This window comes from Chanodichthys erythropterus, chromosome 11 (assembly GCF_024489055.1).
Source record: "Chanodichthys erythropterus isolate Z2021 chromosome 11, ASM2448905v1, whole genome shotgun sequence".
Lineage (NCBI taxonomy): Eukaryota > Metazoa > Chordata > Actinopteri > Cypriniformes > Xenocyprididae > Chanodichthys > Chanodichthys erythropterus.
The window spans coordinates 9,469,677-9,495,018 of NC_090231.1; the positions used below are offsets into that span (position 1 = coordinate 9,469,677).

Here is a 25,342-nt window from a genome sequence, read left to right on the forward strand (position 1 = left end):
TCTAGTGGCCGATTAAGGCACTCTGACTAGTAATCATGACAGTTTGGCACTTCGTGGCATATTGAAATGTGTTTCTGGGAGTGAATTACAGTGTGAAGCATACCATTTCCTGTTGCCAGCAGGAGGCGCTATGACTAACTGAATATTGTCATATAGATGTCTTTAGGCCAGGACTCTTATCACACATGTGAAGTTTGGAGCACATTGGACAAAGTATGCCTGAATTACAACAGCTTCCTCTTTCATAGTGAAACATCAGGCCACCACGGACACGCTCTTCAGTGAAAACTCAAGATCTTTGATATTTATCTTCGCTAAGGCCTTAAGATTAGACTAACCAAGTATGATGTTGATCTGGTTCAATTTCAATGAGGAGTTAATCACAGTGTAAAACATGTAATTTCCTGCTGCCAACAGGTGGCGCTATGACTGTAACTAAACATTGCCATGTTGATGTCTTCAGGCCAGGACTCTAATAAAACATGTGAAGTTTCAGACAGATTGGACATTGTATGCCCAAATTAAACACGGCGAAACATTACACTTTGTCAAGCAGCCACGGACATCAGCTAAAACTCTAGATCTTCGCAATTTAACGTCGCAAAGGCCTTTAGATTAGACTGACCAAATATGATGTTTATCTGATTAAAGCTCTAGGAGGACTTTGTTAAAGTACAACTTGTGGAAATGGCAAAAACTGCCAAAGAGAAAACTCAAAATATCTCACTTCCTGTTTTTTTGCACCCTGGGGCACACCATCAGTGCTCAGCCCTAATAAGTATGTCCATAATTTTGTATGATGTAGCGTGTAGATGGGAACATTTTAAATACATTTGTATTCAATTTTATTTGCAGCAATTGCTAATTACCACCTCAACACTGCCTCTCAAATGATGAAACTCTTTGTACACGTGTAGATTACATACAGCAATTCACTGTGCTTTTTTAGTCTCTTCAAATGAGCCCTCTTTATAACTTTATGAGTGAGCCATAAATATTTCCATTTTTCCAGGTCACAGTAAAATATAAAGAGTTTGTTCATTTCCAACTAGACTGTATTTTTTAGATTTGTGAAAGCACACATAATTTTGCCCAGCATTTAATCTGCTAAAATCATGCAATTTTAGAATGACTTTGGGGATTTGCTTTACTGCTGCTGAATGTGGTTGCTAAGGAAGTGTGAATTGAAAGAGTAACTGCCCTTAGCTGCCCTTAAGAGATAATGATTTTATTTTGAATATGATAACTGATTTTATCATTACTGGTAAGAGTTGATATCTGAGTACATTTAAGAAAAAACAAAAAAGTGACATGCTGGTGTAAAGTTTGACACAACAAATATCACACACATTTGTTAAAATTCACTCTTCCACTGTTCCTATGAAGAACTGTCAGTTGACTTTACACATCAACAGTAGCACATCTTATCTGATTATAAACACCATATGCAAAACAGAAATACCTCACAGAATATTTCTGAATATACCATCTTGAGAAAGAGATTGGTGGATGGTGAGGATTGAGCAGCCTCTTTATCATTGTTTATTGCAGTTGGAGTAGACTCATCTCCTCCCTTATTGCTTAAGCATTTGGGTACATTATTTTAACAGAGAAACTAAATTTAGTATGCATTTACATAAGAATATAATTAAAATTGTACATGAAAACATACTTTAAAATAAGATTAAATAAGTGCTTCCTTAGCTTTAAACAACCAATTATTTTGCATGAAAGCATAAATGAAGTATTAAACATGTTATTCATAATATATAAACAAAACAATTAACAAAAATAGAAAAACAATCAATTAGAATAATGCTTTTGCCATTTACTTCTCTGACCGATTATTGTTTGAGTACACAGAGTATTTCTGTATATGAATTGGCAGTTGCAGTGCATACATTGTCTCGTCTCGTGTTTGTTCTGGTTTGTAGAGTAGAGTTTTCCAAGGTAAAAAAGGGATAAAGTCTGTTGCTGAAATTATTTGTTTTGAGTTTACACAGTAAAACACCTTTGGTTGGTTTGTTTCTGCTGTAAAAGGTTAGCAGCTGTGAAGTACTGTCCCAGGTCACTTCTATCTTCCATGGACTAGTGGCCTGGAACTCATGTGGCACTGTCTTTTTAGGACTGATGTACGTTTCCTGATCCTGTTCGTAAACGTACGACCCATATTCTGTAACGGTTCTTGCACTATACTGCATATCCCTTCTGTTGGGAGGATGTAATTCAGATCTAATTCTCCGTTCTTCATAACTGCTTTCAAAAAAAAAGAGACTATTATTATTATTCTTCAATCCGTATACCTGTCCATAATTCCCGTTGGAGGCTGAGCTATCACAAAGACCAATGGTCCAGTCAAAATGTTCAGAGAGTTGGAGAAACCAGCGCAGACTGCCTGTTTGAACATGTTGCAGGAAGCGAACGGTGTGATTCCTGAAGCATTCCAGTTTTGTGGCAGAGGAGCTGATGCACAGTGTTTTAAGATCTTTAGACAGAGTCATCCCGAGCCCTAGAGTCTGAGGGTCAAAGGTCAGCTCTGAGACTGTGTTTGCTTCATTCTGTGTGAAAGGGTAATATTCAGGGTCAGCAAAAGCAAGAAGCTTTTCCTGGAGTTTAACTTCCTGCTTCTTAATCATTTGTCCATTCTTAATGATATTTTCAATTAATTTAGAGCGATCCGGTCCTGACTCCAAGCCCTGTTTCAGATCCACTATGCGAGCGTCCATTATAGCTTTCTGTACACTGGCAAATTTCTGCAAGAAGCTGAAATGATCCTCTTCTTTCAGAGCTGAACTGATAGCTTGCTGGGCTGTCTGAATTGTTCCCACTCTGGCTGATACTGAGGTCTGTAAACTTGTAAAGACCAGATCCTTCAGGGCTAATCCAGTCTCCAGCTGTCTAACACAGTCCTCCAGAGCCTGTTTTTGATCTTTATGCCACCTTTCCAGCTCCTTTGCCTGGTTCTGCCTCTGAGCCAGTGCCTCTAACTCTTTTTTCAGTTGATCTACCAGCTCCAGATAGGCGGTCTGTAGCGTCTTCATGTTATGCAGCCGATGTCCCTCCTCGATGGCACAAGACATACATACCAATACGTGATCATCCAGGCAGTAGTATTCCAGTAGCTTGCCATGAGCTGTGCATTTGCTGGCCATTTGACTAGACGAACCTGATTTTACAGGGTTAGTTAGTGGATGGGTTTGCAGCAGCACTGGGGTGGTCAGGTGGGTCTGTAGGTGCTGAGCACACATAGAGATTTCACACTTCAAGCAGGTCTTCAGCGCCCGAGTTTTCACTTCCACACATAAATCGCAGCTCACAAAAAAGGGTTCCTTGGGAACTTCAGTCATGGCTGACATACTTGCTGCTGATCTTCTCGTTTTCAGTTCAAATATTCAGAACGTTTTGTTACAGATGTACTAAGATCGCTCTCTGTCTTCACTTTGAGTCTGTAAGGTGCATGAAACCCTCTAAGACTCTTTTTATATACACAGAGACTGACCTTTGTTTTCTGTTTACAGTATTTTTTATGGTGCATGTTAATATATTACTAATGAAATGATAATTGCTAAGATACAGAGATGTTTACGATGGTTCATGTGTGACTTTTATTCTTTTACTACTTTTTGGACAACACATTTACTGATATAGTCAATTTTTTATTTCATCCACCCATTTATTTGATCCGTGGGGAATCATGACTGTCCGACTTTATTATTAGCAAGGTTAAATAAAAAAATTAAAATGTATATTTATTTTTAAAAAAACTGACTTGACTATAAAAGTCTTTATTATCAACTTATCAAGTTCTCAGCGATAATCATTATTGTTGTACTTTGAAGTACATGCTAAACCAGTACAAACTGAATGACACACGATTTATGTTTGAAAATGTTTGTTCAAGTGCTTATCAAGATCAAGTTGAGAGCATTTATGTTTCCAATAAATTGAAAGCCTCTCACGGCTGATTAGAAGCAAACTGTAAGACTGAATCACTATCAATACTAAATGATCCTATAATTTCTTATGTAAGATAGTTGATTATTTATAGATTCAGACATACCAGTGAAATTTAATGAAAAAAAAAAATCCCCATTTAATAGATCAAAATGCATGTGTATTTCATAATAAAGCAGGTCAATTTTCTGAATAGAAAATAGAAAGAATTGTACATATATGTATTTATTTTATAACTTCTCACAAGTATTTAAAGGTGCAATAGGTAAGAATTTTGAAGTAAAATATCCCAAAACCACTAGGCCAGTGTTATATATTTTGTTCACTTGAGTACTTACAATATCCCAAATGTTTGCAGCTATTTATAAATCGTGAGAAAATTGCAATTTTAACCAAGGCTCTGGGACGTGTGAGGAGTCGCCTGTCAATTGCTTCATACCTGCGTTACCCTCGGTTTCTGGTTTTATTTTGTAGAAACCATGGAAACACCAAAGACGCTTTAATATATTACATATTTTAATAGATAAGTGAACAACTGTTTTGATATATTTATAGACAGAAAACTAATTATTGTTATATAGCTCAACACGTTTAGTCTTATTGTTTAAATCAGATTTTCTTGATTTTTTGCGAGTACCATGCTTTACGCCTAAGAGAAAAACACTATTTTGTGAGCTAACATAGCATAATCAGATGCAGCTTTATTTTTAGTAACAGTAATACAGAATTTTCTCCATTATACAATACGTTTTAATTAATTTAAACTTAAATTAATTGCATGCCATTTATCAATACAAGCCATCAAGCATTAAATATGACATTTTAAAATCGATCTATCTTACTGCAGTGTGTAACAGTGTTTCACAGCAGCCGCCGAGTGAACGCACAGAGTAACGTTATAACATCATTTTCAACACTCTCAAATGTATCTAATATGATAAACAGAGCTGCGTTACCTCATACTCATGACCGGAAAAGCGGAAGTGTCACCGTGACTGTGGCATAATAAAAGTCCCGCTGCTTGTGAGGTGTGTGTTAAACAATCGCTCCAGCTCCTCGTTCAGCTCCCACAACACTCGCTCCTGCTCTGCTTCATACTACAGTAACGTTAATAATCACATCCATGAACATGATTTCTTCCCGAGTCCAATCCCTATTCTTTTGCACTGTCCATTGAGGTGAAGACCACATGTCCCAAGATTCTGCACTCAAACTTGGCATCATCTTTATTTTGAATAGGCCTCTAGCGACCTCTAGCGGAGAGAAATCCTACATACTGCACCTTTAATGTCAAATACTCATCTACAATCACACTGACACACACACAGAGATTATGTTCTTGTGTTTTTATATTAAGCAAATTATAAATGCTAGACTAACATCCAATCCTAAAGAAAACGTGTTAAAATGTATTTGTTAACAGTGTTTCTAAATGAGGACAGGCTTTGTCTTATGATTCATAACCTGTTCCTATTTTGACTTTTATTATTATTATTTAAATTGTGTGTGTATGCGTGAAAATGCGTGTGTATATGTACTGTTACTAATGTTTTTGGGATTGTAACGCTATTTTACCATCTCAATAAAGCTTCTTGAATCTGTCAGTGAACTTTTATTTTGAAGCCGCTCTGGCTTCACATTCGGAGGATGCGACAAACCAAACCTGTGACAGCTTTCTGGACAACTGTGCGACTCAGAGGCGAGTGCGATTAGCTCGGAATGGCTCTTTTAGTTGCCTTATTTCTTAACTAACTACATCTAATGAAAGAAAGAAAAACAATAAATAAACCAGTTTGCATCTGAGCTGGCTATTTTTTTACTTTTTTATGCATCTGTGTGAAGCCAACACGACAAGCACTTGTGTTAGCTCGCTGGCTAGCCTGCCTTTGTTCCATACTCAGACCAGTGTGGCCATAAATTCGGATTCAGCATTCAACTCTTGCATGTTGACTCAGTATATAGTTATTTTATTCAAATGAAACTTGTTGCATCCTCTAGGGTATTGCGCACTGACTTTGTTGTGGGAGAAATTTAGCTGTCTGGCCTCAGTGTTCGCTTGTATGAATTGCGCCTTGGCTAGGTCGTGCATAGGTTCCCATGGAGCAGTGCTCAGCTCCGCAGCTCGAGAGCGCAAGTACGCACTCTTCACCACCAGACTCGGCGGAAAAGCCCGGAGGAGATGCTGGGGAGACGGTTAAGGATGCTTACGAGTGTCGGATTTGTGGTTATAAAGCGCAAGATGTTAAATGTCTCAGTCAGCACCTGCACGCCGCTCACCCTGTTACCAGCCTTTCCGACTCGGTAAGGAGCGAGCGATGTGAAGCGCTAGAGGAGCGCGGCGGCGGCGTGGAGACACCCTGCTTCGATGGTGACCTGGGAAAGAGCTTTGTCAAGGATAAAGTAAGTTAAGTTTTGTGTTCATGTCAGTATTTAATGATGTGCACGAGTTTTAGTTGGTTGTGTGCACCACTAGAGATTCTGTGAATGGAGTTTAAGTGTAAATAATTTCTGGGTTAATATCGGAGCTCTTAAAGGGATAGTTCACCCAAAAATGAAAATTCTGTCATTTACTCACCCCCAAGTTGTTCCAAATCTGTATAAATTTCTTTGTTCTGCTGAACACAAAGGAAGATATTTTGAAGAAAGTTTGTAACCAGGCTGCTTTGGGGCACCATTGACTTCCATAGTAGGAGAAAAAAAATACTATGGAATAGTGTCCCAGAACTGTTCAGTTTCTCACATTCTTCAAATTATGAAGAGTTTGGTTCTCCAAAACGCTATAACTCCATTTTGATTAATTTGAGTAAAAAGGTATTTACCAAGAAAGTGGCAAGATGAAAACCACTATTTTCTGTTTCAAACTTTCACATACCATCTTTTGGTTATAAAAACATTAAAAATTCAAATCTACATTTTGATTTTTAAAGGTTTATAATAAAATAACCCCCCCCCCCCCCCCAATACAATAAATCCATGACACGTTTTTGTTTTTTCAAAATGCAATTAATCCATCAATATAAAAGTTATTTTTCATATTGAAAATACACAACAAAGTAAGTTAAGTCACATATATGACAGCCTCTGAACTTTGTCAATACTAGGGCTGGGTAAAAAATATCGATTTCTCGATTTTAATAGAATCTCATTTTTACAAACCGATTTTACGAAACTCAACTTCAAATGACGTCCATCTTATTATGAGAGTCAAAATATAAATACCGTTTCGGCACTGTTTAATGTGACGTGACAAATCGCTTTAGCGCCTCAGTTAAAGAGAAGCGGCAGCACGGACCGCATGTGAACTTATCCTAGCGAAATAAACATGACTAAACATCTGAAGGTATGTTAAAATATACAGTACAACTTACCGAAATCCGTATCCTGTCTTGTGTAATTGCTCAATCAGTGTTTCAACCTCGGAAAGACATCAATAAAACAGCATGTAACGTCACATTTACCTCAGAAAAACATATTCAGTGACCATAAACTCATTAGTCAGCTAGAAAAGTGTACTCTAGAAAGCAACATTGATAAATATAGCTATGCACCATTACATATTCATTTAATGTTCTTCAATATTTAATGCATTTTTGAATAAATCAGTTATGACAGCCACGATTTAAATGTTTATTTCAAAAAAGCAAATTGGAGTAGAAATATGATTATGTAATTCTAAACTTTATTTATAATAAAAACAGTGTAATTTAAGTGTTTGTATATAAATAAGTTAATTTAACCTTCAATATTATTATAGTAATACCAACTGACTCCCATGTGTAGTTTACAGCATTAGTTGATTTTTTTCCTCTAGAAAATACTGTAACTGAAATACTACATCCAAAATAATCAATATCGAATTGAAATCGTACTCAAACTGAAAGCATGTAAATAGTAATCGAAATTGAATCGTGAAAATTGTCAATATCCAGCCCTAATAAATACTATTCTTTTATAAATAATACAACTATATATAAGAATATACTATTTTTCCCGAAAATGGCAGATCGTTTCTCTAGGTAAGACCCTTATTCCTCGTCTGGTAGCCATTTGAAGCTGCACTGAAACTGTAATTTTGACCTTCAACCATTTGGAGGCCATTGAAGTCCACTTTAAGAGAATAATCCTGGAATGTTTTCATCAAAAACATTAATTTCTTTTCGACTGATGAAAGAAAGACGTGAACATCTTGGATGACATGGGGGTGAGTAAATTATCAGGAAAATTTTATTTGAAAGTGAAGTAATCCTTTAATGAAAGAAATTTTATTTAAATATTCATAATTTGTGTTTGAAAGATCAACAAAAATTGTATAGGTTTGAAACGACATGAGGGTGAGTACTTAATAACAGAATTTACATTGTTGGGTGAATTATACTTTACAAATACAGTAAACTTAGTCTTGGATAAAACTAACTCTGTCGCGAGTCATATAGTTTACAGCAACTATCCAAATTTTTGCATTTTAATATAGCGTTATCTCTATATAACGACGTATCGTTACACCCCTACATGGAATGACCCAATTATGATTCCATTGTGATTTTAATTGCTGCGAAAGGAAATGACAGAAGACCTTTTGTGGCATTTTAACTTTTAGGTTCTCAATAAGAGAATTCTCACCTCGAGCATTTTGTATTCACATTTCTTGATCTCACTCTTTTCAGCCAGTCACCACTGAGGGATCTGAATCTACTTCACTTCAGACTCCCGAAGACTCAAATGAGACCTCATCCTCCGTGGAGGCAAAAGAACAGGAAGAGATGGATGTCTCACCTGCTCCTGAAGAAACGCAGAGCTCATCCGCCGAATTACCTCAGGAGAAGTCACCCTGCTCTTCAGGGACTAAGGAGTCTTGCCAAAAGAGGCAAACAGTCTCCTCTGGCACATCAACACACAACCAGGCTAACCTAGTCTGTCTTCCATTGGTATCCGAGGGGTTAAAGCTTATCTGGGTGCGCTCGGAGCAGGTCCACGAGCTGGATTCCGTGTCGGAACTCGTGGAAGCCTTTAATGAGTTCCCATACCCCACGTCACAGGAGGCAAGTGCTCTGGCTCGAAAGTGTGCATTACCGCCGGACAGAGTTAAAGCATGGTTCATGATGCAACGGGTGCGCTACGGAATTAGCTGGGCTGATGACGACATTCAAGAAACGCGACGCAAGCTGTGGCGAATTCAGAAAAGAATGGAAGCTGAGGAGTGTGTGGAAATCAATGAAGATGAGGATTGTTTAGGACGTGATGAAACGCAACAGGATTTTATACCGCCACCTACGGCAGATGCCCATGTAGATCAGAGAGACCACACGCCTAAACCCAGCCGTACTGTTCCTCAACATATCATCAGTGACCAAACCCGCTTGCATTTCAGCCAGAATAATGCTTCCCAATCCAATAACGGTGTACAGCAGTTGGTCAGTTCCAATGTCGTGTACAAAAACGGTCTTGGACCTGCATCCCAAGTTCCTCAAGTCAATCCCCATTTCCAGAATGACAGTAGAAACTTACCGCCTCAGAATACTGGAGTCCAGCTGCTCAATACCTATGGACGTTCATCGTACGTGATTATGAACGATCAACCGGCTGCAGTGCCATACCCTGAGCTCCCAGAGCTTTCACAGTCTCTACACTGCTTGCCAGGGAAAAAATCGAAAGCGCAGCTGATGGCCCTGCGCCGCAGTTTTGTACAGAAGTCTTGGCCATCTGACGGCGAGGTTCAGCGGCTCCAGAAAATGACTGGACTTAATCGCCGTGAAATCCGCAAATGGTTTGCTGACAGCCGCTACCAGCTTCGCAAGAATGGCCGGGCTTGGCTAGCCAAGCTCGCGGGGCGCAATCGCTCATTGCAGCTGGCGCAACAGAACCCTCAGAACGAGCTGGAGAACGACGTTCTACCTAGCGCTGATTTTTATGACAACGATGAGGCTGACGACGCAGAGGCGGGGTTTGAGGTTGATGTGGATGTGGGTGATGATGAGGAACCACTCAACCAATCAAATGAGACCAAGGAGGAAGTAAGCGACGAAGGAGAGTTTGATGACAGCAACGCTTCCGTTCAACAATACTCTGCGGATATCTCCCCATCTCCTTCTCCATCTCCGTCATTCCTCCGCGGCCGGGTAGAACCAAACGTGAGACTTCGTAAGAAGACGAGGGAACAGTTGGAAATTTTGCGGCAAAGCTTCCTTCGCTGCCAGTGGCCCACAAGCGACGACTACTTGATTCTCCAGCAGAAGACAGGCCTGACAAGGACAGAGATCATCCAGTGGTACGGAGACACGCGTTACCACGTCAAACACAATCAGATGCGCTGGATGACCTCACAGGAGAGGGAACGCATCATCGCCGTCATAATGCAACAACAGAAAAGGGGCGGGAAGTATTCGCGGGGAAGAGTCGCGTTTGAGAACATGGGCTCTGGGGTGAGTTTGGGCGATTCTACGGTAATCAATGGAGGTGGAGGGGGCGAAGCGGCAACATGGAACGAACTTTTGAGGGGAGGTACCCCAGTTTTGCCTGAGGGTGAACTCTGACCTCGGAAGCGGAGTCAGCTTGCCGTGGCATTTGTAGCTGTGCAGATAGGTGGAAACTGAATTCCACATCACTGCCAAAGATGTTACACAAATACTTTTTTTTTTTTCCTTTAACCTATCTGGATATTTCCATCCCAATTTAATGCTATGACCAGGGCCTTGTAGAACCTCTCTCACAACATTGTTATGCAATATGTATCTCCAAACCTAAGCATCTTACTTGAATCAAAAATATTTAGTATTAGAATATGTACTTTAAAGTAAACAAAAAATTGTGTATGGCAAGGCACTGAATTCTAGTACAATGTATTTTGTTTTGTAGCTTGTTTTATCAGAGGTCTAATGATTGTGGTTCTCAGTGTGACTCAACCGAGCGAATGCATGTGTATTGCCATTTTCATGTTTAAGTTGCACTTCGAGCTTAGATATGTAGATGTTTGCTTTTACAAAGGTCAATTGTATTTAAGGTTATTAGCATAACTGCAGTCTTTAACTCCACAGCGTGCTACACAAATGTGTTTCTTTGACGGAAACATTGTGCTGACATAATACTACATAATTTATGTGCTCAATTTTATTTTCCCCCAATCATAATGTTTGTGATCCTTTTTTTTTTTCTATTATTATTATTTGAAAACTAATTAAAATCTTGAGTAGTATCATTATGAAGTTGATTAGTCTATGCATTAAGTGACCTGATTAGAGAGACTGTCTTTTTTGTGCTGAAGCTTTTTGTACCAATTTGGTTTTACTTAATAAATTGATCTTAAAAACATGTTTATTTACTAAACATTCACTAATACAACAGTTTTGTATTTACATTTACATTTTTTACATTTATTCATTTAGCTGATGCTTCTATCCAAAGTGACAATCAAATGAGGAAGATAAAATTATCATACATAATGAATGATAAAAGTGATATGAACATTTATAAAGAGGGTCAAACATACAGAATAAGTAACACTGAGTAGTCCTAGACTAAAAATAAAAAAATCACTCCTAAAAGGCAGTTTTCATAGAAACCTAAGGAGCAACTGGAGCAACTTTTTCCATGAATTGTCCATGAAACCCACAAAGTGTTAATGGTAACTTTACAATTTACAGTAAAGTTCATTAACATTAGTTAATGCATTAGGTATCAACTAACCATGAAAAACAATTTTTTTACAGCATTTATTAATCTAGGTGAACATTCTTTTATAAAAAATGCTGTACTATAAATATAGTACTAATGCATTAGCATATTTTACTATTTAACATTTCTATTTCAAATAAATGCTGTTCCTTTGAAATTGCTATTTATCAAAGAATCCTGAAAAAATTAATCATGATTTCCACAAAAACTTTTTTTTCAACATCATTAATAATATGCTGATTTGGTTACTTGCACACCAATTCAGCATATTAGAATGATTTTTGAAGGATCATGTGACACTGAAGACTGGAGTAATGCTTTGCATCACAGGAATGAATTACCTTTGAAAATATATTAAAATAGAAAATTATTTTAACTTCTATAATAATATTTTGGTGTATTTTGATCAAATAAATGCAGCTTCGGTTTACATAAGAGACTTCTATCAAAAACATTTTTAAAAAATCTCACTGACTGACTTTTGAACCATAGTGTAGAAATTAAAATTTATCTAGATTAATTAATTTTGTAAAATTGTTGTTCATTCATGTTACCTAATGCATTAATGTTAAATTGAACCATATAAATCTCAAAGTCTCAAAAAAACACATCTCTCAGTTATATTCTTAGCGATATCAGATTCATGTCTTTTCTCCAGTTATTCCCAATACTCGACAGGTTGGACTTGTTGGCCTTGAAGAAGATCTGCCCCTTGGATAATACGGCGAATTACAGAAGCAGATGTGATCAGCAAGTGTCCAGCAGCATGCAGGAGACTGGACATGAATTTGAGGGCCTCCCTGAGAGACAACAAATGGGTTGAATACAATTCAGTGGCTTAATTGATAAAGGTTTTGTGCAAATAACTAGTAAAACAAACCCTTAACATGCTTAAAGTTTTAATCTGTAATCTGTATTGCAGTATTAAGGGAACCCTGCTTACCTCAGCACTTTTTTTGGTCCCAAGCATTGAAAATCTGCACTGACAGAGTAAAGCCCTTTAAATGTGGCTTTCACATTCAGTGAGCCGAACACGTCTTTGGGGTGCGTACGGTAAAGATCAAAGGTGATCTGAGCAATGTCTTTTCCTGTCCTTGGCTTACTATGACCTGGTTTGTTACCACCCCTTTGAAGTAACTAGAAGAGATAAAGGAAGTTAGTAAAAAGATACTGAACAATACAAATAACTATTTAATCAAAATTTGTTTTGTGACAAGGTAAAGTGAGGGGGCGAGGGGCGTTCGGTACGCCATGAGAGTACCGTGGTGCGTACTGTGGGTGGTGTATTGTTTTTTTTTTTTTTTGGTTCAGTTTGAACATTGTTACACCCCTACAAATTATTTACTGATAAGTGATTGAGTTAAAGTCATTAATAATTTAGTTAATAAAGGATTAGTTCACTTTCAAATTAAATTTTCCTGAGAATTTACTCACCCCCATGTCATCCAAGATGTTCATGTCTTTCTTTCTTCAGTCGAAAAGAAATTAAGGTTTTTGATGAAAACATTCCAGGATTATTCTCCTTATAGTGGACTTCAATGGACTCCAGACGGTTGAAGGTCAAAATTACAGTTTCAGTGCAGCTTCAAAGGGCTTTAAAGGAACACTCCACTATTTTTGAAAATAGGCTCATTTTCCAACTCCCCTAGAGTTAAACAGTTGAGTTTTACCGTTTTCGAATCCATTCAGCCGATCTCCGGTTCTGGCGGTACCACTTTTAGCATAGCTTAGCATAGTTCATTGAATCTGATTAGACCGTTAGCATCGCGCTTAAAAATGACCAAAGAGTTTTGATATTTTTCCTATTTAAAACTTGACTCTTCTGTAGTTAAATCGTGTACTAAGACCGACAGAAAATGAAAAGTTGTGATTTTCTAGGCTGATATGGCTAGGAACTATACTCTCATTCAGGCGTAATAATCAAGGAACTTTGCTGCCGTTCCATGGCTGCAGCAGTGCAATGATATTACGCAGCGTCTCTCACAAACGTCTCCATGGTTGCAAGGCACGTTCCCTGTGCAAGCAGGGGCTCACGGGCGCTGCATAATATCATTGCACTGCTGCAGCCATGATACGGCAGCAAAGTTCCTTGATTATTATGCCGGAATGAGAGTATAGTTCCTAGCCATATCAGCCTAGAAAATCGCAACTTTTCATTTTCTGTCGGTCTTAGTACACGATTTAACTACAGAAGAGTCAAGTTTTAAATAGGAAAAATATCAAAACTCTTTGGTCATTTTTAAGCGCGATGCTAACGGTCTAATCAGATTCAATGAACTATGCTAAGCTATGCTAAAAGTGGTACCAGCAGAACCGGAGATCGGCTGAATGGATTCGAAAACGGTAAAACTCAACTGTTTAACTCTAGGGGAGTTGGAAAATGAGCCTATTTTCCAAAAAAAGTGGAGTGTTCCTTTAAATGATACCAGACGAGGAATAAGGGTCTTATCTAGCGAAACAATTGGCCATTTTCGAAAAAATGTTTAAATGTATATGCTTTATAAACACAAATGATCGCCTTTCAAGTGCTTCCGCCAAAATCACACTTTCTGTATTCTTCAAAAAGCTTACGCTGTATGTCCTACGCCTTCCCTATTCAACTTACGGAACAAACGCAGTGCCAGTTCCATTTTTTCCGTAAATATAATAGGGAAGGCGTAGGAAGTACAGCGTAGGCTTTATGAAAAATACAAAAATGCGGTTTTGGTGGAAGCACTTGGAAGGTGATCATTTGTGTTTATAAAGCATATACATTTACATTTTTAAAAAAAATGACCAATTGTTTCTCTAGATAAGACCCTTATTCCTCGTCTGGTATCATTTAAAGCCCTTTGAAGCTGCATTAAAACTGTAATTTTGACCTTCAACCATCTGGAGTCCATTGAAGTCCACTATAAGGAGAATAATCCTGGAATGTTTTCATCAAAAACCTTCATTTCTTTTCGACTGAAGAAAGAAAGACATAAACATATTGGATGACATGGGGGTGAGTAAATTATCAGGAAATTATATTTGAAAGTGAACTAATCCTTTAATACAAAATATTTCATTGGGTTTTTTGCGTCTTGGCGTGAAGTGTGATAAGAATAAATGTGGTGCATATTACCACCTTTCTGATGTTGGTGAAGTTAGATTAGTGGTGAAACACCTTAAAGCAACTAATAATTCCAGATGAAATAAATATTGTTTCTGCTTGGCATCAACACACATACATACAGGATGAGGTTTCCAGATCTCTCCAGGTTTCAGGGCCATGAAAATGGTGTTGTCCGGCAGGGTTATGAGGAACTCATCAGAGTCAACCTCTGTCCCATCTTCTTCACACACCAAAATCAGCACAGTAGTTATAAAGAGAGCCTGAGCTGCCTGAGGTAAGAATCACAGTAAATGTCCCACAGCACGTTCAAATATGGCAAAACCTTCAGTTTAACTAAAACTGGGGTTTTCTTTTCATACCTTCTCTTTGAGCTCCTCTAGGGTTCCTGCAGTGATTCCTTTTTTGACCTCTCTGTTCCAGGAACACACTCTGAACGGACGCTGAGGGGGCGACCAAACCCGCCGAGACACTGACCTGACAGAATGAGAGATTGGAAATGAGGAGTCAAAGACAGAATAGTATAAGAGATCAAGAAAGTGAAAGGTTGGCAAAGTTGTTTTTGTCAAGAATCATTTAAGAAAAGGAACAATTTGCCCAGAAACTAAAAATCCCATTATTTCCATTTCAACGTCCTCAGTATGACTTTCTCTCTTCTGTGTAAAGGATTGTAGTCTTCTGAAGCTATACGACAGCTTTGTGTGAGGAACTGAATGAAATTTGATATTCGCTGAGAATCTGGACATCCTTCTTAGCTGTTCTTGGCATTTACATGATGCCAAATTGTTCTTTTTATTTGACCATTGAATCATCTAGTTCACAAAGCCTATACTAAGTCATTTGCTGACAAATCAGACTAATCTGGTTCTCCAGTTCAACTGACTCACTGATCTGATTACAGCTCACTTTAAAAGGAAGATTATCACTAAAATATCATTTAAATAATGTTTATAATACCCTGAAGTTGTTTCAAACCAGTATGAATTAGCTGAACTATCCCTTTAATTTTAAAACCAACAGTCCCCATATGGACAAGAGCAACCAAAAAAAGCCATAGAGGTTGGGAACAACATGAGGATGTGTAAAAAATGGCAGAATTTTTCCTTTAATAATCAATGTCTCCTTTAAAAGTGGGGCAAGCAGAGACAGCACATGGCTGTAATCAGATACTCTTATCTAAAGAGCTGTTAATGGAGTAAAACAAATGTAATGTGAGACCAACAGTTAAAGTCCAATGTCTCAAGACTTAAGGACAAACAATGAGAAAACTTTTTAAAATAGGAAATATGTATTTTATCTGTTTACCATCAACTTTGTTCAAATGTAGGCCTATGTACATTTAGCAGCTTTTTAAAGCAAACTTCTGAAGGTATGTTGTAAATAACAGTACTGAATGTCAACAAATGAATGTTATAAAAACTTACCTGAAAAGGGAGGTCGTTGTTTCCATTATGGTATGTTCTGTGATCGAGGTCCTCTGTCTGTTACCTCAAATTCAGTTGTTTACAGTCCCTTCTGCCTCACAGTTTGAAGTAATCTGGTGCTACTGAGTCACAGCTGGTGAACAATATCTTTTTGAGAATAATGTGTACTGTGATTTTAGCCAAGTGGACTTTGACTTTGCAGGATGATTTAGTCCGATAGCATGTGTCATTGGGCAAGGTCTCTTGATTTTACTGTTTAGGAGCCAAGGTGTGTATGATGTAAGCAGGGGAGACTGGGGAGTGTTGTAACATTTAATGCTGTCTGTGTGCGCTATACATCTGGAACTTTGAAATTTCCGCACATTTATCCTTTACAAAGTTATTTTGAAACGTACAACTCCCTGTACTGTATAAACGAATGCTGTTGTTACAGTCTACCTCACAACTCTTATAGAAAACATAAACATTTGATTTGTCTTTGTTAATAAACGTTTTAGGTATTCTATTTATCTCCTTTATTAGGATTTATTTCAGAGTTTTAAACTCTGCTCTTTTGAAACCTGAGGTTTTAACATGACCAGAATGTAAAATATCTAGGCTATGTTATTCTGTGGATGTTAAAGGGTTAGTTCACACAAAAATGAAAATAAAGTCATTTATTACTCACTCTCATGCCGTTCCACACCCGTAAAACCTTCGTTCATCTTCGGAAAACACAAATTAAGATAGTTTAGTTGAAATCCGATGACTCAGTGAGGCCTGCATAGCCAGCAATGACATTTCCTCTCTCAAGATCCATTAATGTACTAAAAACATTTAAATCAGTTCATGTGAGTACAGTGGTACAATATTAATATTATAAAGTGACGAGAATATTTTTGGTGTGCCAAAAAAACAAAATAACTTATATAGTGATGGCCGATTTCAAAACACTGCTTCAGGAAGCTTCGGAGCGTTATGAATCAGCGTGTTGAATCATGATTCGGATCGCGTGTCAAACTGACAACGCCTGAAATCACGTGACTTTGGCTCTCCGAACGGCAGATTCGACACTGATTCATAACGCTCTGAAGCTTCCTGAAGCAGTATTTTGAAATCGGCCATCACTATATAAGTTGTTATTTTGTTTTTCTGGCACACCAAAAATATTCTCGTCACTTTATAATATTAATATTGAACCACTGTACTCACATGAACCGATTTAAATATGTTTTTAGTACCTTTATGGATCTTGAGAGAGGAAATGTCATTGCTTCCTATGAAGGCCTCACGGAGCCATCAGATTTCAACGGCATGAGGGTGAATAATAAATGACAGAATTTTCATTTTTGGGTGAACTAACCCTTTAATGAATTTAATTAAAGTCATTTAACAAACCTAGTGCTCCTAACATTGTGGTGGCAGCATCTATTTTAATACCCACAGTACTTGAACTGGCAAGACTTTTATTTTGAAAGACAAAGCAACAGACGCAACTACACGTCATAATAATAATAATAAAAAAAAACATAAAAAAGCAAAGAAACATGGACATAACTTTTATTAAAAATAAAACTGTATTGCATATTTTCAATAATTATAATATCATTAATTTAAACACGGCTGCCTAAAAAACATTTGGGCGCACGTTTTTTTTTTGTTGTTGTTGTTTGTTTTAAACTCTCTTCTTGGCATACTTCACACCGGAAACAGTATTTCGTCATTTTGGCGCGTGAAGTGTATTTTCTTGCTGCGACCAACATTATCTCCATATGAATCATCAGTTGTTTTATTAAATGTAGATCATACAACAGAAAGCCTTACCGTTATCAAAGCGTTGTTCAGTCGTCCTTTACTCTTTGTAGATGACTGTTTGAGCTATTTCAAGTTTTTTTTTTTTTTGTTGTAATTTTAGAAATCAAGTTAGCGATTTGCAAAACATCAGAGTTGTTTGTTTTCAGGACGATCAAGACAATGAAAACAACAACAAATAACTCCATGGATAAAGGTGGGTCTATGTAATGTAACACGTAATAATCTACTAATAAAAGAAATGTAATCGGGTTTATTATTAAATTTTAGTGCATTTGCTGTCATTAGATGCAAGATATTTCCTATTCACATTTAGTTCCAGCTGATGTCAACGAATTACATCTAGTTATATGCAGATGTGCATGTCAGAGCTGAATATCTAGAACTAATCATTAAATCTCTGTATGGGTAGTTGACATACTGCACTGTACTACACACACACATTATATAGACAGGTGTGAATTGAGATATATATATACATATACAGTACAGTCCAAAAGTTTGGAACCACTAAGATTTTTAATGTTTTTAAAAGAAGTTTCGTCTCGACTCACCCATTGTAATTAATAATAATACAGAGATACAGTTTGCTTGATTTAATTGTTTGAGATCTTTTTTTCAACAGATGCACCTCTACCCCTGTCAGCTCTACAGATTATAGCTCCTCCACTGCGGCTGATGTCTGCAGCCATGTGGAAGGTGATGGTGAAGAGGGAAGTGGTGTATTATGGGAAACTGGAGGAGATCGTAACATCACTCTGTGAGACTGTACCTGGGTTGCTCCATTACAGACATCAGGCCAGGCTGACGATGGGTTTGCGGGCACTGGTAAGATTACTGAAAAGTACTGTCACAAAACCAAAAAAATAAGAACCAAAATTGAAACCAACAGCTCCCCCTTTTTTATATACTTTCATCGTTTATGTCATTCTTAGTAATGTACAAATTCATTTAAGCTAAGTGTGATTCAGTGAAGTAGCCTTTGGTCCTATATATTAATGCTTGTTTTCTAAGATTATTTTAGTTTGCAAATGGACAATTCTTTGCTTCTAACCCTGTTAATCTGCAGATGATCTTAGAGGAGCTTCGTCAGTCTGATCCTCCTGATGCTCAGCATGTTCTCGAGGAGCTGCGCAAGCTGCAAGTTTCCTCCAATCTCAACGGAAGGGTCAGTTTGGCCTAGACATTGGTGCAGTCCTTGACTGTTTCTCATCTCATTTTGCTAGTTTCATTCTGTCCCATCTAGCTCATATAGAAGTTCAAATGATTGTTCTTGCATGTTGATTCACAAGAGTTGGATGCATCAGCAAGCGCTGTACATTCTTTTATCCTCAGAGAAAGGATCAAAAGGTGGAGGAAGCTAAAGACAACTTCCAAACCCTGGTGCAATCTCTCCTGAAGAACACAGCAGCCAGAAAACAATTCTTCAAGGTAAAATAAAAAAAATCCTCACTCACCAGATATTTTTTGATGAGAGTGCTTTAAAGTGCCCCTATTATGCTATTTTAAAGACTCCTAATTTTGTTTTGGAGGTCTCCTACAACACATGCATCCAAGGTCACTTTCATTTTCTCATAATATACATTGCAGCATCACATCTTTTTTCTGAAACGGTTTCATGAAGGATCTGGTCTGTCCTAACCCCTCGTTTCCGAGAGCCTACTCGGCTCTGATTGTTCATATGGTCCAGTCTGCTGTGATTGGTCGACCACTTACAGTGCGTGTTGGAAACTAAACGGCCATTACCATCTGAATTTCAGCTCCAGAGGCTTCCTTAGCCTTAAAGGGTTGGTTCACAAAAAAATGACATTTCTGTCATTAATTACTCACCTTCATGTTGTTCCAAACCAGCAAGACCTTCGTTCATGTTTGGAACACAAATTAAGAAATCTGAAAGGTTTTTATTTCCCATAGAAATGAAATGACCACATTCATAGTGCAGAGAAGTAGTAAAGACATCATTAAAATAGTCAACATGACTACAGTAGTTGAACCTTAATGTTATGAACCAACGAGAATACTTTTTGTGCATAAAAACAAAACAAAAATAATGACTTTATTCAACTATTTTTCCTCTTCCCTGTCAGTCTCCTAAGCAGATGACGCAGTGAACTCAGTGCAGAGCTTCCGTGTTTGTGTCCAAACGCCGACTCTCTATTGGCCAGCTCCCGCGTCAGCATCAGACGCGTGCGTCACGGTGCTCACGTGAACAGCGTCGGCCAATACTGAGCCGGTGCTCTGACATAAACATGGAATCGCTGCACTGCGCCAACTGTGTAGGAGACTGAGAGGGAAGTGGGAAAAATTGTTGAATAAAGTCCTTATTTTTTTGTTTTTGCTCATAACATTAAGGTTTAACCGCTGCAGTCACGTTGACTATTTTAACAATGTCTTTACTACTTCTCTGGACCTTGAATGTGGTAATTTCGTTGATTTCTATGGGAGATAAGAAACCTCTTTTGGATTTCATCAAAAATATCTTAATTTGTTTTCCAAAGATGAACGAAGGTCTTGTGGGTTTGGAACGTCATGAGGGTGAGTAATTAATGACAGAAATTTCCAATGACCAACCATAGACTGGCATTATGCAAATCTGTTACAAACCTACAGTACAGTCCAAAAGTTTGGAACCACTAAGATTTTTAATGTTTTTAAAAGAAGTTTCATCTGCTCGCCAAGGCTACATTTATTTAATTAAAAATACAGTAAAAACTGTAATATTGTGAAATATTATTACAATTTAAAATAACTGTGTACTATTTAAATATATTTCACAAAGTAATTTATTCCTGTGATGCAAAGCTGAATTTTCAGCATCGTTACTCCAGTCTTCAGTGTCACATGATCCTTCAGAAATCATTCTAATATGCTGATTTGCTGCTCAATAAACATTTGTAAACAAATGTTGAAAACAGTTGTGTACTTTTTTTTTTCAGGATTCCTTGATGAATAGAAAGTTCAAAAGAACAGCATTTATCTGAAATACAAAGCTTTTGTAGCATTATACACTACCGTTCAAAAGTTTGGGGTCAGTAAGAATTTTTATTTTTATTTTTTTGAAAAGAAATTAAAGAAATTAATACTTTTATTCAGCAAGGATGCATTAAATCAATCAAAAGTGGCTGTAAAGACATTTATAATGTTACAAAAGATTAGATTTCAGATAAACACTGTTCTTTTGAACTTTCTATTCATCAAATAATCCTGAAAAAATATATTGTACACATATTTTGTACAATTGTACACATTAAATGTTTATTGAGCAGCAAATCAGCATATTAGAATGATTTCTGAAGGATCATGTGACACTGAAGACTGGAGCAATGATGCTGAAAATTCAGCTTTGCATCACAGGAATAAATTACTTTGTCAAATATATTTAAATAGTACACAGTTATTTTAAATTGTAATAATATTTCACAATATTACTGTTTTTTACTGTATTTTTAATTAAATAAATGTAGCCTTGGTGAGCAGACGAAACTTCTTTTAAAAACATTAAAAATCTTAGTGGTTCCAAACTTTTGGACTGTACTGTTTGTAACTTCATGCAGGAAGCGAGATTACAATTAACAACTAGTTTCAGGCAATAACTCCATTTATGACCTTTTACATTCACAAACGGCTATCTTACACACTACGTAAAAGATAACATCCAAAAAAGCATAAGAGGGGCACTTCAAAACTTGATTTTAATTTATAGTTTTTGTTTCCTTTTATTTCTATTAGCTTCCCAAATGCCTATTAGTAGTTTTAAATAATCCATCAATGTTTTTAAAATTTGGTAAATGCCTGAAAATCTTTAGTTAATGCAACCTCTGATTTATGTACGCTGACATTTTGTTTTTGACTCCAGGAGGAATTCCATCTTCACTATGGAGAAAACTATGTGGCCAGTTTAGAGAAGCTAATGTGGGAGTTTATAATCCGAGTGGATAAGCTATTACCTGTTCCAGATCTGGCTCAGGTATAATTCATAATATAGTTCAGGACAGAAAATCATTTTTTTTTTCTTACAGTGCTGTAAGAGTTTATTGTTTGTTATTGTAGTTTAATCTACTCTGTTCATGCCACGTAAATAACCTTTAGTGCTGTCATCATGGCATATAGTAAAGAAGAATAATTAGATGTGAGTTTTGATTGAATATATATATATATTTTTTCTTGAAAATTGTACATTCTAATCCTTTATGTTGTTTCAGAGAGGAATTGTACAATAAAAATGTCTAAAATATTTGGAAAGGAAGAAATACTTTATTGCACACACTGCCTAAATATTAATATGTGAACTTTTTTGCTAAATTTTGTAATGTTTTAATTGTTTAATAAAGATATTCAAGTGTAAGTTGTAAGTATGGTCCTTTACACAGTATTTGCTTATAATAATTTGCCAAAGTAAAGAAGTTAATCGGCTGATTGAAGTATTTGAAGTATATGACTAGATCCCTAAAGCTTGGTCATACGCTCCAGCAAGTGCTGATGATGCCAGTCAGAGCCAATATTTTGTTTCTGCTCACTGTTCTGTATTGTCCTGTCTGTTTCAGACAGTCTCATGGCTCAGCGGTGCCCCTGCTGTTCTGGAGGAGTGTGCGCGCTCTGCCTCGCAGCCCCAACTCCTCAGGACTCTGCTGCAGCACGAAAGATGCATCGGACACCTCGCCTCAGGTATGTCTGGGAGCTGAAATGAACAAGTAATTGCATATCGAGATTGAATTTAGATGTACTCTGACTTCCCTTCCCAATATCTATGTTGTCATCCTTTTTTTTTTTTGTTGTTCTTTCTTTGTTTCAGCATCTCTTCTGTCATCCACTGGTGACGTGATCCTGACTTCTCTTTCCCTCCCTCTTTCGGGTAGAGTGCTGCAGACTATTCAATCAGAACCCACTTCCGCATCCAACAGAGTCACAACTCCGGCCAGAGCCACTCGCAGAACAGCAAAAGAAGCCCAGACACAGGTCACGCCTGTGATTGGGTCCATTTCCAATGACGATCTCCAAAAAAACAATGAGAAAGTAGCATCCAGTTTAGGACAAGAAGTCAAATCGTCTTTGGATATATCCAGAAATACCAGGAGCAAACAAAGTTTATGTTCTAAAAAACAGATTTTAGAGAAGGATCCAGAAAAGGATTTTTTTGTCGGGAATATGTTGGTCACAGTGATCAGTCAGTCATCTAGCAGTGAAGTAGAAGAAGAGGAGGGGGGACAGGGCAGCAACAAAGAGGAGGAGAGTAATGAGAGGGCAAACAAACTACCCAAAAAGACTGAAGTTAAGAACATAAATGAAGAAAGAGGTGGTAATGTTACCAGGAAATGCTCCACCAAGAGAAACTTTGAGGCCATCGAGTCACAGGAAGAAGCACTCCGCATTTCCTGTGTGAAGCGTCAACTGAGAGTCGTCCTTCCCAGATTAAACATCAGCAATGCCGATCTTCCTGTCCACCTGAATCATCCATCTGCTGAGAAGCGAAATAAAATGTCTCCAGGCCAGCCTACTTCAAAAGAAAGAGTGGGAAACGGTGTCTCTAAGCTGCGGAAAAGGAAACATATTGATTCGAGTTCAACGCCTGAAAAACACCTGACTTTATCAGTCAATCAGTTGTAAGAACACTAATTTATTTAATAATATAATGTTATGTTATGTTGTCTAATTCATTCTTGTCTAAATTGCTTGTTCTTTTAAGAACTTCTTCATGCTCTCCATGTATTCCACTTGTGCGTCTTCCAATCGGTATTCCAGGTAACTATCAATTTTAATTTTTCATACATGTTTAATTTAGGGTTTGTTTTTTTTCCAAAAACTTTGTCTAACTTTTAATTTTATCATTATTGTAGAAACACCATCTCCCTTAGTTAAGTCATCAGATGACATCATAGGTGATTCTGATGATGACACAATAGACAATGTGAAGAGAAAGGTTTGTAACTCCACCTACGTGACTCAAACAGCCAATTATGTTTTGTTATGTAGAACCAGTGACTAGAGTGAAGGTTCAGTCATTTAATTCAATGTCCTGAGCTTCTCAATAGTGTTGTACAGTACTTACAGCAGGATCCTGTGGCCACATACACACCGCAGCTAAATACAGTTGTCACACTTCTGAGTGCTTTATTTGTGTTCTGTACACACAGGAGTTTGGTTATCACAATTAAAGCCTTGTAGTGTTGTACAAAACCAAACTGAGCAAATTAGTGTTAATGCTGTGAAGTCACTCTTTTGGACTCTGAAAGCGAGTCTGCAATGTGTGTCTCTCTTCTCCAGGAGTGGTGTTAGCAAATCACAGAGAAGGAGGTATGTCTCTTTTAAATCTGTCTGTACACCTTAGTTTCTCCCACCAGCCCTACGATGCAATACAGAGATGTTTATAAGTTGCAATTTTACGTGCTTAAACATGACATTTGTATTTGAACAATTGCCAGACAATATTATGCCTTCGTTTATTAACATAATATTGGAAACTATGGCAAGTTCAAATTTAGGGCATTCACTTTCATCCTCAAATTTTTGCAGTGTGTATGTGGCCCTATGTACTGTTAAAAATAAAGTTCTGTTTGAATGTCATAGTGCATATTGAAGAAAAATTCAAATTTGCAGTTTCCTGAACTATTAATTAATTCCTGAACAATATGTGAATTATCTTAAACCAAAGTGGCCCTTTTAAAGTTATAGTTCACCCAAAAAATGAAATTTCTGTCATCATTTACTCAACCTCAAGTTGTTCCAAACCTGTACGTATTTCTTTCTTCTGCTGAACACAAATGATGATATTTTGAAGAATGTCTGTAACCGAACAGTTGATGGGCCCCATTGACTGTCACAAACATTCTTCAAGATATCTCTTGTCTTCAGCAGGTTTGGAACAACTTGAGGGTGAGTAAATGACAACAGAATTTATTTTTGGGTGAACTATTCCTTTAAGAATACTTAAGACTAGGTTTAATTTCTGCCTGAACTGTGGTTATTTCGATCTGATCTTGCCTTTTTTCTGTAAATTTCTTTTTAGGTATTCAATCAGCAGTATTGCAAAACAAAGAATGGTACATATGTGCCCACTCTCCGCGAGTTCTGGAATCCTGTGTTTTGCCTCCCATTGTCTCCTGGAAGCAGACATTGATGCAGAAATTCTTGCTTAAATACTTTAATGCTGCAGTTTTTGCTGTTATAGACGGTACAAGTCTCATATTTTATCAAGAAACATATGGTCCTTACTTTGTTTTATGTTTGTAACCACAGAAACCTACCTGCTTTTTTAGGAAGTGTGCACATTTATTATTAAAATCTAATTTTATTTTTAATCTATGTATCTTGATCATGTAGGATTATGTTGTTGTTGTTGTGTAAAGAAATATATTACAATAAAGAATTTTGTCTAGTGCTAGATCTGCTTTGTTCTCTTTGAAGGAAATTAATA

At 37.2% G+C, this 25,342-nt stretch overlaps 4 protein-coding genes across 7 annotated transcripts; 2 read left to right on the plus strand and 2 right to left on the minus strand.

Moving 5' to 3' along the window:
* Window positions 1-1,844: 1,844 nt before the first annotated feature.
* On the minus strand, window positions 1,845-3,439 carry si:dkey-183c6.9 (tripartite motif-containing protein 16). Its single transcript, XM_067401137.1, has one exon. It carries the CDS (start codon window positions 3,354-3,356, stop codon window positions 1,845-1,847), a length of 1,512 nt encoding a protein of 503 aa, XP_067257238.1. The 5' UTR covers window positions 3,357-3,439.
* A 2,171-nt stretch (window positions 3,440-5,610) lies between these two features.
* homezb (homeobox and leucine zipper encoding b) lies at window positions 5,611-11,214 on the plus strand. The gene is made up of 2 exons (XM_067401479.1): window positions 5,611-6,354; window positions 8,619-11,214. Exons 1-2 carry the CDS (start codon window positions 6,052-6,054, stop codon window positions 10,482-10,484), a joined length of 2,169 nt encoding a protein of 722 aa, XP_067257580.1. The 5' UTR covers window positions 5,611-6,051; the 3' UTR covers window positions 10,485-11,214.
* A 124-nt stretch (window positions 11,215-11,338) lies between these two features.
* Window positions 11,339-16,296, minus strand: cideb (cell death inducing DFFA like effector b). The gene is made up of 5 exons (XM_067401480.1): window positions 16,141-16,296; window positions 15,079-15,193; window positions 14,839-14,988; window positions 12,566-12,759; window positions 11,339-12,422 (listed from the first exon to the last, which is right to left on the minus strand). The coding sequence occupies exons 1-5, from the start codon at window positions 16,164-16,166 to the stop codon at window positions 12,281-12,283; spliced, it is 627 nt and encodes a 208-aa protein (XP_067257581.1). The 5' UTR covers window positions 16,167-16,296; the 3' UTR covers window positions 11,339-12,280.
* A 1,559-nt stretch (window positions 16,297-17,855) lies between these two features.
* On the plus strand, window positions 17,856-25,300 carry tinf2 (TERF1 (TRF1)-interacting nuclear factor 2). Of its 4 annotated transcripts, XM_067400468.1 has the most exons (11): window positions 17,856-18,127; window positions 18,557-18,759; window positions 19,001-19,099; window positions 19,267-19,362; window positions 21,788-21,898; window positions 22,476-22,596; window positions 22,724-23,531; window positions 23,615-23,670; window positions 23,766-23,848; window positions 24,193-24,222; window positions 24,935-25,300. In XM_067400468.1, exons 1-10 carry the CDS (start codon window positions 18,094-18,096, stop codon window positions 24,202-24,204), a joined length of 1,623 nt encoding a protein of 540 aa, XP_067256569.1. In that variant the 5' UTR covers window positions 17,856-18,093; the 3' UTR covers window positions 24,205-24,222; window positions 24,935-25,300. The 4 variants fall into 4 exon arrangements, 3 of the variants coding, with proteins under 3 accessions (XP_067256569.1, XP_067256568.1, XP_067256567.1); XR_010896396.1 differs by having other exon boundaries at window positions 23,766-24,222; XM_067400467.1 differs by having other exon boundaries at window positions 24,193-25,300.
* The last annotated feature ends 42 nt before the right edge of the window (window positions 25,301-25,342 follow it).

Coding starts and splice junctions, on each gene's coding strand:
- si:dkey-183c6.9 (XM_067401137.1), bottom strand. CDS start 3,356: ATGTCAGCCATGACTGAAGTTCCCAAGGAACCCTTTTTTGTGAGCTGC.
- homezb (XM_067401479.1), top strand. CDS start 6,052: ATGGAGCAGTGCTCAGCTCCGCAGCTCGAGAGCGCAAGTACGCACTCT. Junction 6,355..8,618: donor AGAGCTTTGTCAAGGATAAA/GTAAGTTAAGTT, acceptor CACTCTTTTCAG/CCAGTCACCACTGAGGGATC.
- cideb (XM_067401480.1), bottom strand. CDS start 16,166: ATGGAAACAACGACCTCCCTTTTCAG. Junction 15,194..16,140: donor ACAACGACCTCCCTTTTCAG/GTAAGTTTTTAT, acceptor TCATTCTGTCAG/GTCAGTGTCTCGGCGGGTTT. Junction 14,989..15,078: donor TAGAGGAGCTCAAAGAGAAG/GTATGAAAAGAA, acceptor TTCTTACCTCAG/GCAGCTCAGGCTCTCTTTAT.
- tinf2 (XM_067400466.1), top strand. CDS start 18,094: ATGAAAACAACAACAAATAACTCCATGGATAAAG. Junction 18,128..18,556: donor AAATAACTCCATGGATAAAG/GTGGGTCTATGT, acceptor TTTTTTCAACAG/ATGCACCTCTACCCCTGTCA. Junction 19,100..19,266: donor CCTCCAATCTCAACGGAAGG/GTCAGTTTGGCC, acceptor TTTTATCCTCAG/AGAAAGGATCAAAAGGTGGA.